The following is a 21,101-nucleotide window of genomic DNA, read 5'->3' as shown; positions in this document are numbered from 1 at the left end:
ATAGCATTACCGTAATTGATCAAAAGAAGCATTGGGGGGGGGGGGGGGGTTGACAAGCAGTGAGACAGACTCCAAATAGAGGAAGGAACGCTTCTGTCGCACAGTGTTCATTTCCTAAGCTCCCATAGACATATTTAACGCACGAATACACACACGTATACGTTACAGTTTCTTTGATGCCATGTTTTCAGTCATATCTTAGTGATACGGTCGTGATTGAGGATAAGTGGCGCGGCGAAGGGGAAGGGATCTTGATCGTTCGATTCCAATCTGCATACATCGACTGGGCCTGAATATTTTACCATGTTGTCATCGACGATGTCCGATACATAGACATCAACTGCCGTCTCGTGTCTGAGAACAATTTGTATAACATCTTTTTCTTTTTATTCCCAAAGATACTACTCTAATTCAGTTTGAATTAAATTAAATAACTTCCTCTACCATTAAATTTTTTAATTGAGTTGTCTAGTGGTACCCCGTTTTAACTTTTTATTGAAGCCTCTTTTTAAAACTGCAGCTGTATCTACTCGAGTTGTTAAATTTTAATTAGTTTTTTTATTTCTGTTGTCATAGTAAATAATATTATGACAAGCTTTGTCATCAATAAAACAAAAAAAATGAATTTAAATTTATAAGCACCGTCCTAGCGAGTGCTTAAAAAAATGCAAAGTGAAAGCAAGAAAAGGAAAGATAAAGTCGAATAGTTTCTTTCTTAGAGAATCATGTGAGGTCGTGAACACCATGGACGAGAATTTGATATTTCTGGACAAAGTTAGATCATTAAATGGTCTAATCGCTATTTCAGAAGAGTCCCCACTGCCGTCAAACATTTAATGAAAGTCACCTTTTCGAAATCACCTTCAAAAGCATGACGCACCAAACTATCTTTAAGTAGATATTTAAATTTATTTGCCCGGTGCCGCCCTTTCATTAAATTAATCAAATGATCATAAAATTTTATAGGCATTACAGCTGTGCTATCAAGATTAGGTAATAATTGTTTACATTTGTTGGAATTTTGAAGTGACCCATATATATATATTAAGGTTAGTTTTAACATTCCAATAAAAGAAAAAAAGAAAAAAAAAACATTGTTCTAAGGATCCTAAAGCTAAACATACATTACTATAGTTATTCGAGGTCCGTTTATTATAGGATGATATCTTATGCTACAACCTGTGAAAAATATAAAAAAAAAATTCATTTATACTTTTAAAATATTATATTATATTTTTCAATTCCTGTGAGCTTTCTATACATATTCCGCGTCTTACTGTTTCTGATATTTTGTGTCAAAAGTTAAACGTTTTCAGGTCTGTCGGTCTATTTATCTATCTCTTTTTTTTATTTAATTACTTATATATACTTATATATGTGCGGTTGATTGCTTCGTATTGCCACTTGCATTGCCACTGTAGTCGTCTGTTTTGATATTTTTAAAATAAATAAATAAATACAGTACATAAGTCATTTTTGTAATTATGTTGTATTTAGCATTAAAAAAAAAGACTTTTTGTAAGGCTGTCTATTGAAAATGTCATAAGCTTTGAAATAACACCAGTGAAACTTTGGATATCAATGTTTGAAAGTGTTATGTCACCTAATTTATTCATTTTTTTATTATTGTTGTCATTTTAATAAAAAAAAAAGATTTCATAGTTGTACAACGTTTTTCTAAATGTAACAGGAAAAATTCTAATACCAAATGAATAAAATACATACTAATAAAACAAGTTCAAAAGATAATCGCTTAATTTGCCGGGCATGGTTTATAAGATTTTTAAAAAACTGTCAAACGACAGGCGTCATTGCCGTCGTGCTCGAAGGTTTTCTTTGTCAATTGTTCGCAATATTCTTATAGCATTTTTACTATTGAATTGTTAATATTTCTAAATCTACTGCTTTTTCAAATACGCAACCAGGTAATTTTATACAAACTTTTTCAAATTTTATAGAAATCGAAAAGAAGCTTTGCCGATTTTTCGATTTAATTTTTTAATGTTAGTTTTTAATCACCCTATAAATACTTATTTTTGAAATGTCAACTATAAAAATATCATATCACAGCGTTTCGATGTGCAAATGTCCCTTTTAACATAAACAAACAACAAACAAAAGTTATTTCACCGGAATTTAGTGTTAACTTAAAACATTAACCGAAAAGTGCCATTTTTTTTAGTTTGATCATAGAAATATAAATTTGTGAGGTAATTTGTTATTAATTTTAGAAATTGACATGAAACATCAAATTATATATGATGAAATATGTTAATGATCATCTAATTTATACAAAATTTGTACTATTAATTAATACAAACAATAAAAGGCATAAGAAATCACAGTTAAAACAGAATCACCCGTAAGTTAGAACTAACAAGTCGTATAAGAACCGTTCCCTTTTTTCCGGTTAACCGGCGCAGTCGGTAGGATTATCGTCTCGGCGACGGTAAAATTCCGGTAGACGTAATAAATAAATCGTTTACGGGCGACCCCGATGTCGCTTAACCCCACCGAACCGCAGAGTTACGGCTTCGCGTATAAAAATCATAAAAGTACAACTTCCCAAACTTTGATTAGTATCAGTTCTGAAGTTTCGGGAAGCGCCGATTTAATTCCCGGAATTTTATTGCAGCGGATCTGAATACAAAGCGCCGTCGGATAGCTAGGAGAGATGCCATTTACATAATCGCGTGTGATGATGCTGGGGTTACCTGGGAGGACTCCGGCGCCGGCTAGTCTGTAGACTTGCCCGTCTTTTTTTTTGCTCACCGGCGGCGTCAGATCCGTGTAGCAGACGTCCAAGTTGATTGATAGTCGAACGGAGGCGGAGGCGGTTTTACGGCGATGTAGATTATGATCGGGGATACTTGCGGAGTTTCTGCGGGATATATTTTTGACCGTACCCATGCCAGAACGGATGACTGATTCACCTTTCTAGAGAATAATATAATAATAATAATAATATAATATGTCAAACCTTATGTTAAGTTATATGTTTTTTAATTTTAATGAAACACCCTGTATATTATACGCCCAATAAAATCCCCTAAAAATTCTGCATATTTCTATTCTGTAAATATAAAATAATATTCTAGAATTTAGAATCTATGTCTTAGGTGGATGTGAAGTGAACAAAATGTTTGTAACTGGTAGAGACAGGTAAAAGTTGTGCTCCTTTTATCACATTTAAAACGCCTTATTCGCAGATATTTTTGGAAACGTTTATTGACCAACTAAGACGTCTAAATTGGCTCAAAGTGGACTACGTACGATTGTAAATTTCAGACAAAAAAAACTTTCATCGAATCATGAAAAATTTCAACAAACATCCAGTCTAGCCAGAAAGGAGAGAACATTTCGTATAATATTATGCAATACCTAATTATGCCCTAATACCTATTTCCTATCCCAAAATTAAATAGCTTTAAAAGTCCTTAAATCACTATCTTCAGCTCTCTGTCTGCAATTGGTAACTCTCAGTTTGTTTTTTTATGTTAAAAGCGCATGTATCTCAAAAACTAGTGTATTTGATTATAGGACACATATCATACAGGAAATGCGCAGAAATTTTAGGAGCTTTATTAGGCGTATATGAACATGATGAAAGAGGAAAGATGAAATCGATGATAAAATACGGTAGAATATGAAAGTTTAGTTTAAATATAGTTATGGATACAATGCAATATTTTCCTAAGAATTCAATCAGGTAGGCTGGTGGAATCCTTACAAAACTGTGTTTAGAAGAGGAGGAAACTCCAATTCATCTACTAACCAGCTGCGCACCACTAGGGGCGGCCGATTGAGAGCACTAGGAGCTCAATTCATTGAACTCGAGGAACTGCCTAAACTTCCCGTGAAACAGATAACTGTACTTGCTCGAGAGTATAGTGCTCTTTTAGGGAAGACAGTGAAGCCGCACGGGCATAATAGATCGAACAGTCTGAATCGCAGATGAAATAGGAGTAGGAATAAAAATTCAATAATAACTCTTAACATTCTGTAATCTTTTGTGGTACGTAGCGAATTACATCGTCGATATCTGCCTGTGGCAGGTACTCTCAGAATAAATTTACGACATGACATATCCAATACCATCGGATGATCTTTTTTAGCGATAAATCTAGTGACCTCGCGGCCCACATGCTGGAAAACTGAATCTTGATGTTGCTGACAGTAGGGCGACGCCACTATCTAATCTGTATCCGTAAGTGACGGAGAATAGCCTCCGTCACAGCACTTAGGCTACATCAGGCAAATTGTGCTTCCAGCTGCACGCACACTTTTACATCAAGTCAAATTGGACGATGACAGCTCCAAAGGGATGGATACGCCAGCATGGCTTCAAGCTTAAACGAGAGGTTATAGGACTTTCGTTAACTAAGCAAAAAGACGTGTGTTATAGCCAGGTTATATAGGTTTCCTTTATCAGCTCTTTAATGGCCGATCACTAAATTGGCAATATACGCTTCACGTCAAATAGCTGATTGTAAAATTAACTTCTAAACTTTATTTGGCAGTAGTAGTTGCTACCCGTATTATTAAACACTTTAAATGGGAAAAATCCTGATAATATCGCGCGTTATCAGTATTTATTCTTTCGCCGCTGCGTAAACCGGAATTAAGTTCCTTGGAACTATTTAAATATTATGAAATCCCGTGAGTTTGCGTTGCCTACTTGTTTGCAGGCGTTGTTTAAACAGTTTTGAGGACGTTTTATTTGCTTTTTTTTGTGAAGACAAATCACTGACGGGCTAAACCTCTCAGGACCCTCATCTCCCACGTGTTTACCGTTATCTTTTATTTTGCAGAACTCAATAAGGCACAACCTGTCCCTCCATAACCGGTTCATGAGGGTACAAAACGAAGGTACCGGCAAATCGTCGTGGTGGATGATCAACCCGGAAGCCAAACCCGGCAAGTCGGTTAGACGACGGGCGGCGTCGATGGAAACTAGCAAATTTGAAAAAAGACGAGGTACGTCTCAACCTCAATATTTCCCCGTTCCACTGTGGGCAAATCTTTCAAATTAGCACGCAAACGTTTTCCAACTTAATAAAAAAATAAAAAAAGAAATTAAAAAAACGTTATTATTTAGTCTCTAATAATTCGCGTAATAAGGGCAGTTTAAAATATTTTCTTAAATGAGCTGGTAAATCTATTCGTTAAATTTTCGTGTTCGAATGAGATCGATCGATATTCTCATATGTAAAGCGATAGTTTTAGTTTTTATTTACATTAATTTAAAAAAAAAAAACGCAAGAACGATGAAGTAGGTATAAAAATTTATATTTGGTCATTGAGCCTCGTTTCTCGACATTTTAGCTATTCTTATTTCTGCTAAAAGATTGTGCTAGGCCACTTCAAGTTTTGTCCCCCTTTGTGCCTTCTCAATTGATCCTAAATGTTTGACTTTTAGATGTCTATCAACAATTGACACCGAAAGGCCAAAAATAAAAAAAAAACTACTTACAACGTGACGAATGAATGCCAATTGCCTTAGTAAAATGTATGCTGTTTACCGTTTCCAAACATACTTCAGCACCGTTCCAGCGCAGTTTCACGGCTTACAACAAACTCCCTCTCCAATTGACTTCATTTAAACAAAAACGTATACAATACATTTATCATAGTAGAGACCGATCATAAAACTAGTAACGCATCAAATTGTAGTTGAGTTATTTTTTCTTATCTCTTTCTTTTTTAAATTCACTCTTAACTCTACAACTTTGAATGAATGTCTATGTAATTTATATGCTACATTTTATATTATAAACAGTGTCATATGCTCGTTTTTGTTTTGTAATATATACTTCGACCAGAAATATAGTGCTTTTATAGCCGATCACGTGATTAACTTTGCCTACTGTTGATTACTCCAAAACCGCAGCCCCTTATAAAACACCCTGCCGAGCAGACCCTTACCCGTAGCCATTCCAGGAACGTCCTAGGAATTTATCTACACCTACACTAACAAGCGGGATGAAAGTATGTTTTCCATCATTTTCGCCGAGCAATTCTTAAAACACGTACATAAAAAGTAACAATTTATTACGTTCTGTTTCTTACATTTCTACATAGTATTATTATTAATATACAAATACAATATGAATAGAGTATCAGTCACTTAAAAAATCGTCACAATCGCTACTATCGTCACCTAGTTCAATGATCAACTCCGCCACTAATCGTTCTCGAAGGTGTGCGGTTAAGGTACCGCAAAATGCTTAAAACATCAAATAAATTAATGCACTATATTTTTGGTCGTATTATATCTCTTTCGAAATCGAATAAAGGCCCTTTATTATTATTGTTATTATTATTTTTAATAAATAAAGTTTTGGGTGCTAGATTAAGAGATTTTCCCACAATGCGGCGTCCCCATAAAAAGTTCCATTCGACTTGTAGGGAGGGTAAAAAAGAAAGTGGAGGTGATCAGGAACGGGGGACTACCGGACACCACCCCTAGCCCGAGTTCGTCGGTGTCGGAAAGCCTGGACCTGTTCCCCGACTCGCCCTTGCACAGGTAACTTCCACCGCTCCCCTCTCCACACCTTCCCTCGCCACGCTTTGGCCGTTTCTAACCGGAAACGCCGTATTCGGACGTTTTTTTTTTTTAATTTGATTTTTAGCCTTGTATATATCGTTGTTTTTGTCCACCTCCCCCTCAGCAGACTGCAGATTAAAAAAACTATGAACAATCTATAAAACAACTTATTGTTTTCGTTCTCAGCGCCGGTGGTTTCCAGCTAAGTCCAGAATCCAGACCGAGGGCGTATTCCAACCCGTCCGTATTTAGGTAACGCAAAAATAAAAGACGATCGTTTTTTCAAACCCCCCCGCATTTCAAGGCTCTTCATTTTCGACGGTACTAACCACCGCGTGTCGCACTAAACCCCTCTCCATTTTCACGCGTGCTTGTTTTTTTTTTACGACGGTCCCGCTTGTTACACGGGGGCGGTTTTCGCTGTCTTCGTTCCACCCCTCATATCGCCGATCTCCGTTCTCACCTTCCTCACCCGCATCGCGTGCTGGTTTTTCATCTTCTACGTTTTCCTTTCGTGATCGATTTGAAAACATTTCAATACAAATTTTATTTAAATAAAATAACAAAATACACGTATTGTATTATTGTATTTTTCTATCAAAAGTGTCTAGTATTCTCGACGATGAAAAACGTATCTATTATTTTTTCTGCGTCAAAACCATAAACAATAAACGAGAAAAAAGTCAGAAAATATTGGCTATATGTTTTCGTTTTTGCTTTTGTTTCGTCTTGGCCATATTCATTTTGAATAAAAGTGCAACGAGGAAAATTTGTTTTGAAAAAATTATAAAAAACGTTCCAGATATTTTGATATAAATATTTTACATCAGAAAGCATATAAGAAAATTTATTTTATTTATATTTTTGTTTTCGTATATAAATGATCACGTTGGAGGTTTAATAGAAACATTTTTGCTTATTAGTGTCCGTTCAGAATATTTTCGGTTTTGCTTTTGTTTCGTCTTAGCCATATTCATTTTGAATAAAAGTGCAACGAGGAAAATTTGTTTAGAAAAAATTATAATAAACATTCCAGATATTTTGATATTAATATTTTACATCAGAAAGCATATAAGAAAATTTATTTTATTTACATTTTTGTTTTCGTATATAAATGATCACGTTGGAGGTTTAATAGAAACATTTTTGCTTATTAGTGTCCGTTCAGAATATTTTCGGTTTTGCTTTTGTTTCGTCTTAGCCATATTCATTTTGAATAAAAGTGCAACGAGGAAAATTTGTTTAGAAAAAATTATAATAAACATTCCAGATATTTTGATATAAATATTTTACATCAGAAAGCATATAAGAAATTTTATTTTATTTATATTTTTGTTTTCGTATATAAATGATCACGTTGGAGGTTTAATAGAAACATTTTTGCTTATTAGTGTCCGTTCAGAATATTTTCGGTTTTGCTTTTGTTTCGTCTTAGCCATATTCATTTTGAATAAAAGTGCAACGAGGAAAATTTGTTTTGAAAAATTTATAATAAACATCCCAAATATTTTGAAATAAACATTTTACATCGGAAACCATAGAAGAATATGAAGACATTTAATATCATTAGCAGCAATTTTTTCCGTATTCTAAACAAATTAAAGTTCATCCATCCGTTTGTCGTTCAATTCAATAGGGGAGAAAAAAAATGGCTAATATGGATGGATAACCACGCGTTCCGGAATTTTTCAAAATTTCCCGGATTTTCCGGCCATACTGTAGACCATAATTCCTCTGCGGTTTACCTCTTGCTTTTATTACTCCAAAATTAACGGAAACGGTTTTATTAATTTTTTAAACGTGCTCGTAAACAGTAGCGAAAATAACAAATGTTTTTTTATTAAAATTGTTATTTATTTGTATCGGGTAGCGGCGGGCGTGGCTGTTTTCTTTCCTTTTTTTTTTTCGATGTGCCTTTTCAACTTTTTCCGATTTCATTGCGTTGCGCAACGGTTTCTCGAGTTTCTAGCGTCGTTTCCGCCATTTTTCGATTAAATATAGGCAAATAACGAAATCCTTATATACGTATTAAGGAAATGCGCCGCGACGTACGCCGCACGACATTTAAAACGTTTAACCCGGACTCGTTGTCGCGATATTTACGATATCGACTTGTTAAAACGGATTTAGGCTTATTCGTTAGACCTTTATAAAATGAATGCATCGTAAATCTGACGAAGCGGAACTGAAAAACGAAAATAATACGCAGGTTTGTAACGCGGACGTTTGGCCAAAGCTCGGTCCCTATACGTCCGTTTTTTTTTAATAACTAAAGAAAAAAATCGATGCTTATTTTTCATCTTCAGGCTATAATTTAAAATACTAATCCTCAGATTTTCATCGTAAGTTATATAGGGAATATTGCATGGGAAACTCTGTCGAAATATCAAAATTTGGGGCAATACGAGCCCAAAAAAATATGTGTCGGAAAATGTCGGTTTAGTGAACTTTTTTTTAATTGTAAATATGAAATGAACAAAAATTGAATTATTTTGTTTTAATTACTATTCAATTCGTGGTTTGATAATCGAAAAACTCTAACAACTAAATATTGGAAGATGTCTTGAAGGAAGTTGTGACATGAAAAATTAAACGTGAATGTCAAGAAGAATTGTTGCGCGTCATTTGAATATTAATTACTGACAATCGTCATTTTTATTACGTGGAAAATCTACTGATAAAAAATGCGGTAGAGTTCTCCTAACCATATACGATTTTTATGGTTTTGACTTCGAAATGAGTTTAAGACCCGCCTGTTGTAAAGCGGAATGGACCATTCTTTTCAGCACGTGTCCCATAAGCCGGTGCCGTATTTCAGATGTTAGCCGACAAGAACTTTGCCGTTCGGACGGTCGTATTTTAACTCTCATATTAGTGTGCTTTTTATAAATCTTCCTAAAACAGTCCTTACTCGAGGTAGCTCGATTTTAAGTTGATTTGTCCATTAAATAGGATGATCTCCAATATCAAAAACACATTAGAAAGCTAGAAAGAAAAATATCTGCTTCTAGTTGGAAAAAATGTGTAGAACATGTCGTCGAAGAAGAAAATGTTTACAGAAGTCGACTAGTGCCGGAATTAATTATTAATGTGACTTCCATAGTGATTATTTTGTTGTAGAAAAACTTTTTTTTTTCATAAATATTCTGACATTGTTTTATTGCGAATCCCACGGATGAAACTCTACACAAATCTAAATATAATAAATAAATAATAAAAAAAATTAAAAATCCAAAAGCTATTTCTCAAAGAAATGTAAGGCAACTGGGATGAATGTGCGGTCTTGAATTTTTTATAAGGCATGTTTGACGAGTAGGACAACGAAAAACATTTGCAGGCTGAAATTCAAAACAGTTGTTCCACTATTTAGCATTTTTCGATTATGAAACAATTAATTAAATTGCAAAGAATTTTCTTGCTCTTAGGTCAAAGTTCCGAACTGACCATTCGCAATTAGAAACCGCTTCTTTTTTTAAATAGTCGGCCCCAAGCGTTGGGTTCCGATAAAAATACCATAAACGGATACGGCAAAGGAGGGGAAATATAAATGACCTTCAATTTAGCGGGACACTTTCGACTTGAAAAACTCGAATGGTAGCGGGAAAATATATAAGATATATTCGAATTTATGCCGTTGCATTGGTAATGTTAAAAATATTACGCGTAAACCGGAATAAAATCAATAACAGTTATGTTTTTTTTTTCGAACCCGGGCCGCTTATCGGGTACCCCATAAGGAAAGTAATAAGGGAGAGTGGCCGATTCCGTACTAAATATATGAACATTTTGTAATGAGAACTGCAACCGTCTCATTCGTCGAAATACCATACGCAGAAAAACGAGGGCGATTATTCAGATTGAAGATTTTGCGTCAAAAATACTGAAGCGAATAGAAACGGATCACGAATTTCTTAAATTGAAAATAAAATAGTACATTGCTTTTAAAAATTACGTCAAAAAATAATAAAAGCTATGACTTTAACACAGAAATCCCAATATTTACTGAAAAAATCAAATGGTGATTTTCCTTACACGGCCAGAAAAAAAAAGAAATACTATCGAAAATGGCAGGGACGGAATTTTTACCAATTTAATGGGATCATTACAATTATATTTCATTACTTTCTCTTACTACACCGTTTTCACTCCTGATAATTCCGGGATGTTTTTAATATTTTTGTATTTACACGTTTTTATAATTAACAATACTTTTTAAATGTCTATATTTTAATTGTGTGTTGCATTAGGGGAGGGTGGGGCAAGGAAGCCCACCTCAAAATTAACCAAAAATTTGTTTTCGTTATTTTAATTATTAATTCTGGTTATTTTTACATTTTTAGCCCTTTGCGTAATATCAGAGGTAAAATGAGACACTTAAAAATTCAAAAAAAAATCTGTTCCGTTTTTTAAATCAGTTATAAATAATGAGACACATCAGTTCGTTCATGAAATAAGTCCGAAACAGTATTAATGGTTTGATTCCCTTGTTTAGGACGATAGACCGGATTTTCCATGTTTTGGTACAGCCAATAACGCGAAAGGTGGAAATTTGAATGCCGCGCGATCTCACCATAGCTGTGGTAGCCGTTTAATTAATATTTATAAACAAAACATTTCTCAAATCGTGAATATTTTTACACCTTCAAAATCTGATCGGTGCATGTGTCGGTCCGGAAATATTAAGCACTTGTTGGGTCTCATGGACATAATGCCTTTGTTGCTCAATTACCTCAATAAAATCCGAATAAAACGCACTTGAAAGCCATTTGATGGAAAATTTCCTCATCCACCGCTATACGCTGCTTAGCAATTGTAGAATTATCAAGAAAAATGTGGAAAAAATGGGGTTGAATCGACCCCATCATTCTGGGGGCGACGGGCTGGGATATTTGGTACCTATCGCCCTATATCGCCCTATATCTCTTCACAGCGGCGGCGGTTTTCAACTTAGCCCCGACTTTAGACCGAGAACGTCGTCAAACTCGTCCACCCGTTTGTCGCCGATACCGTCCGTCGGGGTGGAGCCCGATTGGAGCGCCCAATTCGCCGGTACCGCCTTTAGCAACCCCGAAATCGTCAACGGGGGTAACGCCGCCGGCGCCACCGGCGGCAGTTACTCCCCCGACCAGTTGGCGGGCAATCTGGAACAGAGGATGAAACTGCAGAGCGACGCTTACATGGGGTGAGGAAGGGGCGCCCCCTGGTGTCGGTACTGACGTGGAAACTGGCACCCCTACCCGCACGGATTTTTTTCCTTTGCCCGCCTCGGGGCGGTACCACCCGCCCCAATGGCGTGATGCTTGTTGCTTTTTCGAGAGGGTCTGAGAGGGAGCACGCACGCTTAAGCACTACTCTTTGTTCTGTGCCGTCACCCTACTTGCTTTTTTTCCCGGAATGCCTTGGTTTAGACGTTGGCGTGTGTGTGTATAATCTGTATATAACTTTTTTTTCCATAAAGCACAATCAGGCCCTCAACTTAATGAAATTGATGGTCGGTTTGACAATGAACGTGATGTTCCATTATCAATTATCGAGTTCAGTTGTAGTAAAATATAACTAAATTATTGATTATTGATTCAGCCGATGAAATTAGAAAATATGAATAGGAAACAGGAAATGGCTAAATGACCAATTCGGTTCTACAGATTTTCGCTTTGATAGTATCAATCGTTTTTGTAGGTCAACTGGACAAACAAACTTTGTGCAAAGTGTGGCATATGCGTTGAGGTGCCAACGGCTGGCACTATAACACTGAGTAATTTTTCTTAGCTAAATATTTCTTTTTACTTTTAATAGGACGCCAAATTGAAAGTACTTTTACACTAAAAATCCTTAAAATTGTTATTCGTTTACGAAAATTAATTATGCATAATTAGCATATCTGCGTTAACGAATTGGCCGGTACAAAGTGCTTTAAACATTGTCCACTGATTTTTTCGCAATTATCGATTGACTGATCGAGGCGTTCCGTTCGTCAGGTACCTGAACGGCCAAGCCCAGGCTCAGCCGCCGCCGCCCTACAATTCGATATTCAACGATCAATTTCCCGCCAATCGCGAGTTCCATCCGCTGACGGGACCGTCGCCGTACGCGTGCACCATCCACAGGATGCAGCCCTGCACCTGCATCCCCAATTGCATCAAAGTAGAGGTGAGCGGCGCTGGCACCTACCGTAGCGATTTTAAATTTACGCCCCTTGCAGAGGATGTCTCCGACGGACATGTCACCCTCTTACCCCCACTCGGAACCGTCCCCCGATCCGCTCAGTTCGCACCAGTATCTGGTGAACAGGATGCCACGGCCTCCGTCTAGCAGTCCTCCGCTGACTCCCCAATCGCAGGGCACCCCGTCGACGATGATGGGCCAATTCATCGGCGCGTTGAACAGCAACGACGACCTGAACATCAACGTAGACACGTTTCAGGGCGGATTCGATTGCAACGTAGAGGTAAAACGGCGACGGTGACCGCGAGGGTGACGGCGATGACCACGGTGGAAAATTGTTTTCAGGAAATAATCAGAAACGAACTCACAATGGAAGGTAGTTTGGACTTTAACTTCACGGGTCAACATCAGGGAATGGCGCAACAGGCCGCGGATACGACGATCACAAGTCAGACGGCGCCGCCGCCCGCCTACTCGCAAACGGTCGTCACGACCCCCTCGTGGGTCCACTAACACCCTTCTCGACGGCACGCAGGTAAGTCAATTTAACTGACTCGGCAACATCGCATACCTTTTACATGAAAAAGAGAAAATCTGGCATCGCCGCACAAGTTTGACAACAACGGGTTTTTTAATTATGATTTCTGTAAACGTTCCGGTAACTCGTAACGTTTGGAATGAAAAAATTACGCCGATTCATTAAGGATTTACGACAGTTTATTGACGATTTACCATGATTTATTATCGATTTAAATGAAGTTTGACTGTTTATTTTTCGACCATTTTCTGTGGTTGGTTCGCTTTCCTATTGGATAACCGAATCCCGCCCGTCTCGTCCCGAAAATAGAGCGAAATAGTGGAGAGCGCAAAACTTAGTTTCTATTAAGATATATTAGACAGTTTAATTGGCGCGTTTCGTCCGAAACTTTGCGATTTATTTTACCGAATCGAAATGGCGGATATAATTAAGTGATGGGGGCGGGAAGCAGGGGTTTGTTGCCCACTTACCTATTCGGCGATTCTCGAATCGTTGCCGCCGTTAGAGCTTCCAAATTACCCGAACGGATCGGCAGTTACTGTCAACGATTTGGGGGAGAATTAGAGTTACGGATCCCGATTTTCTGTTATCAAAATAGTTTTAATTATTCGCTGATATTTTGCTTAAGACGCTCAAATGAAATTACCAAAGAATTAGTAGCTCTGCCAAGTAAATACTTTTTTCATTGGTGAAAATTTAGTAATAGATAAATTTCATTTAAATCCTTTAAATCGATAATAAATCATAGTAAATCACACAAATAATCAAAAAGTCAACATAATTATTCCACTAACATCTAACACGGTTCCAGAGCATTTCATAAATCACGATAAATCATCGATAGTCGTCGTAAATCCTTAATAAATCACAGTAAATCGCCTTAATTTTTTAAGGCTATGCACCACAATCAGTAGTTCCGCAGAGTAAATATATTTTTATAAGATACGCCTATCCCGGAGTAGCTTATTCAATTCAATAAGAGCTTTAAATACGAGCGACGGCGTCGCTGTTCCGCGTCGCTTTCATCCCATTTTGAAAAGTTTCCACTTACCCTGACGAAGGAGACGTATTGTAAAACTTCGGGAGGAATCATCGATTAAGATAATATGCTTAGTCAAGGGGCCCGCCTTTCACGGCGATGGGAAGCGAACTTGTGCGTTTGCAAATTCATCGTCCGAACATGAGGCGGCGATAAAGGGTGTAACGGCGAGATCGAGGGGTGGGTTTTCGCTTGATCGATGCCGCGGGCAAAAAAAATTGCTCCATAAATCATTTTTACGAAATAAATCTATATAAATCCCGTTTAAATCGGCATTGCGGGACATCTATCCATGGTCAGGAGTTGAAGGGCCTGAAAAAATGAAGGGCAATGCATAAAATAATACGAAACACGAAAAAATCAGAGAGCTTTTCGATGCAATTCAAAGAAAATTTGGATAGCCATGGGCGATTTTTATCATTGGTTATTATGAAATCCCTTTAAATGTGTCCTAAGTCCTTAAAATTTTTCGATAACCCGCCGTAAATCCCCGATAACTCGTCATAAACCGCCCTCCTCAAGACATCGCTGAGATATTACCGAAATTTTTCTTTTAGAATTATAAAAAAAATTATAGCAGAACCGGAAAGGGGGGGGGGTCAATTTTTTTGTTCCCTTTCAATTCGTCTCGGCTTTTAAACGGCAGTTTTACTGCCGGTCGTTTTGTCAAAAGAGATAACAGCGGGCAATAATGTCGGCTAGTTTTTCGCTTCCGTCCCCCCCCTTTGCGTGGGGTAGGGGAAAAGAAGGGCGCGATCGACGCTAAAAACTAAGAGTAAAAAGGGCGAACGACGAGAGGGGCGGATGGCGACGGACGTAGACGACGACGGGCGTCGGTGGAAGCGTCGTCGCCGACTCTGGCGTCGCGGTGGCGTCTGTGGGGTTAGAGGGAGGATCGGGCGTCGGAACAAGTGAAAGCGGCGTGGCGTCGGGCCAAAACCGGGCCCGTCTCCATTCTGTACCTTTTTCGACGTTTTGCCGAATCGGTGGTTCTTTTTCTAAGCGGTTTTGGATTAATTATGGTGCCGTCTCAGTACCGTTTTCGCGGTCGACAAATGTTGTTCATTGAATTCGTCAGTCGGATATCTGAATCGTTTAAATAATAACTCATGATAAAATAATGCAAATCCTCGAAAATTCCTGTAAAGTGGACAACTCATCCAAATAATAATTGATAAATTACTTTACTAATATTAAAAATAGACCTCCGTAAATTAGACAAACCATTGAAATAGTTATTTCACGATTCCACCGACTGGATACGCACCGCTGTTATACGGGGTGTTTTTTAAATACACAATACTAATAAAAATAATAAATCATGATAAATCACTGTAAAATCAGATAAATCAACTGAATAATTATTCGACTACGATCTGATTGAATACACACCACCGTTATATGTTTTAAATACATAGACCCGATTTAAATCGCGTGAATCAATAATAAATCATGATAAATCTTTGATAAATGCGCATTAAATTGCAATAGTTCGCTGTAATTTTTGCTGATGCACAAATGGAAACTTTTAAATTTGTTCTACGTTATTTCTGTCAGACAAGAAAATATATCTTGTAATCTTGTTTTTAAAACGTAACCCTTACAGAAATCACAATGACGACGACGACAATTGAGTAAACCTTGTGGTGTACCAAGCCCGTTTGTGACAGCAGACGGCCCCGCCCTCACGGTGGTATTGAAACTGTGCCACAGTTCAGAATCCACTTTTAATCTCGCTAAACATTTTTGCCTCGGCGGCGGTTGTCGGATGGGAGGGAGTCGATTTGGTTGACGTATGGCGGGACGATGGTATCTCGACGACATTGGCAAATTGGATTTGATTTTTGATATTCATATTGCGAATGTCATTTTCCGCTGCGACGTTTTTAAATTTAATAATACGTACGGTCTTAAAATTGTCTAAACAGTTTTACGTCACAAATATGAGCAGCAAGGCATAAGTGTACTCACTGGTAGAGCCAATTCTTTTGCACTTGACCAAACCGTCACCAACCAAAATCCCCTCCACATGATTATATGGACATAGAGAAAAGTCGGAAAATTTGTATTTGACAGAGCCCAGCTGATGGACATTATCGCCCAACCCACACGTAAGCTCTAACGTATGTAGGGAAAAGTGTGAAAGTGGATAGCATTAGGTGGCAAGTAAGCATTATCCAGGTACCGAATGACATTACGAAGGGCTTAATAATTCAAATCGAGTGCGGCGCCAATATTTATTCTGTTACATCAGTGACATGGGAATGATATATCGGAAGACGTTCCAAATGTAAATGGAAACAAATTGGGTTGAGCCGACATTGACGGGTCATTGATAATAATCGTTTTCACTGAAATAAAATGTTACTTTTTTACATGTGGGACGACTAAAAACGTAAAAAATATTGATTGATTAAGCCGATTAAGCGATGACATACCGCAAGCAGAGCGATTAAACGTCAGAATTTTGCAGGTAGCGATTTCATTAATTTGCAATCGACAGAACCTCGTATAATCACAAAGTTGGGGTGGGAGAAAACCAAGGAGAGCACTACGACACGTTAGCCTAAGTTACTAGGTAGCGAGAAGTTATCACAAACCCTCTGAGACAAACTGAAGATTGATTTTGTATGTTTCAACAAGAGTATTATATATATTATATTAGACAGATTTAACTTAGTCGTTGAATCAAGCACATGGTAATATAGAATCGAATTACAAAATTACCCGTTGCGGAGGGTAGGACCTTGACGAACGACCCAGAAGACTCATAACGGTATAATTCTTTGCAAAATGTACATTTACTTTTACTAATAAAGCCGGCATTGTGAAATGTTGATTTTAGGTCACAGACATCGGGATGTTATTAGGCAAGCTTGAAAATGATCTTGTATTTTTCGAGCAGACTGGAATTACAAGATTACAACTTAAGGAGGGTTGGATCTTGACCGAGTTAGAACACTACGTGTGACTTCATAGTTCATGTTAGTATAACTCTTTGCAGAATGTACATTTAATTTTATTAATAAAATCATCACTATGAAACGTTAGTCTAAGCGCGCAGGCAGAGAGATATTATCAGAGACCCCCATAATCAAGCTAAAGATTTACCTTAGTCAATGAATCTAGCACATGAAAATATATAAAGATTACGAGGGTAGGACATTGACCTACGACCCAGAAGACCTAGTCTGACTCCATAATTCACATTGGTTTATAAGTCTTCGCGATGGCCGACGTTTCGCCAATCGTCCTGTTGGCTTCTTCAGAGCTTGATTGAAACTGTCTCTTTCTCTCTGTATCGTTTGAGAGGGGAGGAAACAGTGGCAAGTGTGGGGTTGCTTTCGGATCTTTGGAAGATTGTGGTGAACCTATTTTGTAATGCAACGCTGAAGATTGATTTTGTATTTTTCAAGCAGAGTACAACGCCACATCAATCAGCTTTACCTTAATTACTCAGTCTTGAACATGAGAATATAGACTCGCAATATAAGGTGTGCATTTCGGAATTGAGTTTCGATCAAGAAGACCTAGTCTGACTGCATTATTCGCGCTGGTATATAACTGTTTGTAGAAGCAGCAGGCAGCGAAATGTTATCAGAGACATGCTTAATAGTGCATCAGTCAACTTTAACTGCTGAATCTAGCACATGAGAATAGATAATCAATTCACTCTTGTATAACCCTCGTTGCCGAATGTACATTATACAGTTTTCTCATTGACTAAGGCACAAATTGTGACGCGATGAAACGTAAGGGTGATAAATAATACCCCAAAGGAAAAAAAACTCTCTCCAATCTCCGGACAAAAGGAGTTATGGATGACAAACGGTCTATGTTTTCTAACGATATACGTCTGACGTGAAATGTACACCTACGCCAGTTCTTTCCTAACGAAATTGATCGCATTAAGGGCCACGTAGGGATATAGAATCGTACACCTTCGACGACATCGGAGACGCGGTGCTGACCTCCGGAATCCGGTAGCTCCTGTTACCATGCACGCAACCGAACTAGTTCCTCTACATAATTAACGATGTACTGATAACGAATCGGGAAACACGGTAGTTAAGCATTCCGTTTACAACTTGATTGAACTTCCTTTCCGGGTCGGCCCGGAGCAACAAGTAGCCGCGTTCCCGTCGTCTCCGACATTTTACCGGAATCACGATGGAGCGGCGGCTTGTCCGGTTGTTTTGGTGTGTTTGTCCGGGATAACGTACCCCTTGGCGGGAGGTTGGAGGTCGATGTCGCTTCCCTAACCGATAAACTATATACCTAATCAGAATGGAGTGAATGATGACATAGATGTCGCCAAATTTATAGTTTTTCCCCAAAGCTACGAAAAGTTTTTATTTTAAAGAAAAATGGTATGTTTTTATTCAAAGCAAAGCTAATTGCGGGACAACTTCTCTTTAAAAGATTTTATTTTTCATTCACAAAGCAAGGCCCTATAATGTTTCCACCAATTATTTCAATCCCTAGATTTTGCTTTTGGGGATATTGGTTGCCAGCAGCCAATAAGAAATTTGGATTGAGAATCGATGATCTATAACAAGACCACGAACATTCTATTCTCCGTTCTGGATCATCTTCAGACAATTCAAGGAGATATACTTTGTATACGTTATATAAAACCTTTAGAACCTCTTCATCGTTCGTTTTGTGAAATATGAGATCAACGGACAGTCTCTCATTCATAGTTTTTCTTTGCAGTTGTTTGTTTAAAATAGAAAAACTAGACGCGTGTAAATAAAATGTATTAAAATGGGCATATTTTGTCTTTGTTTTTATTGTTATTTAAGTTTACCGATTCAAATGCAAAAACGGTTCCATTTGGGTATAGGGGTTACTTGAAAATTATTTAGAATTTTAAGAATAATCAAAAAAGAATTTTTTTTGAGAACTAGAAGTAACCGAACCAAATCTTCGTAAAACTGAAACAAAAATAGGACAGTAGCCACAGGAGCTACAGTAGAAAAAGATCAGAAATCTAGATCAAAATATCTGAGTTTAGCTTTACATTTCTTTCTGAATTTAAATCTAAATATAAGGATAGCATTGAAACTCTAGTTGGCATTCATTTTCAAGATATACCAGAACTAAATTCTGCTCCTAAAGCTTCTACTTCAACTGATGTTTTGCCTGCTATTCAGGACTTGAACTTGACATTAAAAAATGGGACTTTTGATCGTGAATCAAGTTCGTTAGGTATTAATTTTATCCAAAAGAGTTAATGAACTTCATTCTTGTAGACTTTTTAATAATAACTGTTTACTTGTTTGAGGGTAAAGCTTTAATTTTCTATGGTCCGATTAAAGATACATAAAGATAAATAAGAAAATTTGATAACAATCGACTTCTGACTAATCTTATGTATATCTTTTATAAAGAATGAGGAAAAACTAGGAATAACTGTAGTTGAAGGAAGGATCTGTCTAGAGGAGTGGATTGGTGGGAAGGGGGCGCCACTTACCTGTAATAATCTACTACGTAATAACGTTATGCGTAAATCACAAAAGGCGAAATTGAAGCTTAGCTTAACTAACCTCTTTTGTGATACGTTGTGTTAAGGAAGGAAATTAGGTTTCTTAAAAAAAATAAAAGATAAAAGAGATCTTTTAAACTCTTTGGTTGTTATTCGTTTTAAACTGTCGTGTTCCCTTGTGGTTTGGAGATGCCGACTAATTTTCTTTTTCATTTATGATTTGTCAAATTGTCATTTTAATTTGCGTGTTGTGGAGAGCGTCGATGACAGAACACTAGTGTGCTACCCAGCGAAAGGTACACTGTCAGAAAACAAAGGTCTTGGAAGCTGGTTGCTTTTATAATCATAGAGAGTTGTTCCGTAGTTCTGGTGATGCCGACTTTTGTCCATTATCAAATTGGCATGGTCTTCTAAAAGTGGTGGAAACTTCTTAATAAACATGGAAAAAGAAAAAATCGTGACAGAGCTCAACTGCTTTCGTATCTTATAGAACTGGTAATCTTTGATGTCGGTTGTGTTAGTGAGATACCTCGTCCAGGAACAAGTCTGGAATATACCATACCCTCTTCTTTCCATCTACTCTGGTCTTAACCCCCTACAAAACCACCCCCCAGTTTACGCCCTCTAATTAGGGAACCACAGACCCCCGTATCGTTGGTTAGACACCTGCTTTTGCTTGGGAATTCGTGTGTTGAGCCGGGGGGTTGTTTTGACTGGCGCGCTACTTCCCTGCCCCCTCCCTTTGCGTGTTTTGCCGGCCAACCGAGCGCGATCTGTTTACCCTGGCCAACTACTTGTTGTCGGCGGAGTTGGTTAATGTTTACGCGACAACTAGGAAAATCGGCGCAAAGACGTTGCCGTTCCTCGAACACGGAGAGGGAGGTTGCAATTTATTATTTTCGGTTCCTATCGCGGAGGAAAATTGGGTAATTCAATTTTTTTTCGACCCGGACTCGAAATTCAATCTAAAATTCAAAAGCGTCGCGGCACAGACGACAACGGGGGCGACATAATTAATAAGACGCGGTTACGGACAATTTATTCGGCTTTGTTCTCCCCTCACCTCCCGAGTCCCGCGCGCGAGTTGATCGTTATTCCACCCGACCGCTCCCCCTATTCACCTTCGGCGTTGCGAGTCGCCGATAGTCCGTGAACCTCAACTTTTGTAGTCGTAGATATCGCCGGCCGTTAAATCTCGGATTTTTGCTGACCACAATACTGGCACATTTCGTCCTCTTGAGTTAGCCAGCGAGACCGACGGATTTGAATCTCCTTGGGCTCGTGAGCAGAATAAACGTAACAAAATGATTATCGATTAGTGTGA

General features: G+C 37.9%; 1 protein-coding gene across 4 annotated transcripts in view; it reads left to right on the top strand.

Annotated features, from left to right (window-relative positions):
* LOC132701938 (forkhead box protein O) overlaps nt 1-13,247 on the top strand; it is a 132,182-nt gene extending 118,935 nt beyond the window's left edge. Inside the window, exons 2-8 of one of the 4 annotated variants that reach the window (XM_060670274.1) lie at nt 4,812-4,977; nt 6,409-6,526; nt 6,734-6,799; nt 11,478-11,729; nt 12,526-12,697; nt 12,750-12,995; nt 13,058-13,247. In XM_060670274.1, the coding sequence (XP_060526257.1) occupies nt 4,812-4,977; nt 6,409-6,526; nt 6,734-6,799; nt 11,478-11,729; nt 12,526-12,697; nt 12,750-12,995; nt 13,058-13,225 (1,188 nt within the window). In that variant the 3' untranslated portion in view covers nt 13,226-13,247. The remainder of the gene's footprint in view (nt 1-4,811; nt 4,978-6,408; nt 6,527-6,733; nt 6,800-11,477; nt 11,730-12,525; nt 12,698-12,749; nt 12,996-13,057) is intronic. The other 3 variants (XM_060670275.1, XM_060670276.1, XM_060670278.1) reach the window with 3 other exon arrangements.
* Nucleotides 13,248-21,101: the final 7,854 nt, after the last annotated feature.

The sequence above is a fragment of the Cylas formicarius genome, unplaced genomic scaffold (assembly GCF_029955315.1).
Source record: "Cylas formicarius isolate icCylForm1 unplaced genomic scaffold, icCylForm1.1 PGA_scaffold_5__7_contigs__length_24384050, whole genome shotgun sequence".
In the NCBI taxonomy this organism is placed as follows: Eukaryota; Metazoa; Arthropoda; class Insecta; order Coleoptera; family Brentidae; genus Cylas; species Cylas formicarius.
The sequence above is the reverse complement of the archived record's forward strand: the minus strand, read 5'-3'. Positions and strand labels throughout refer to the sequence as shown.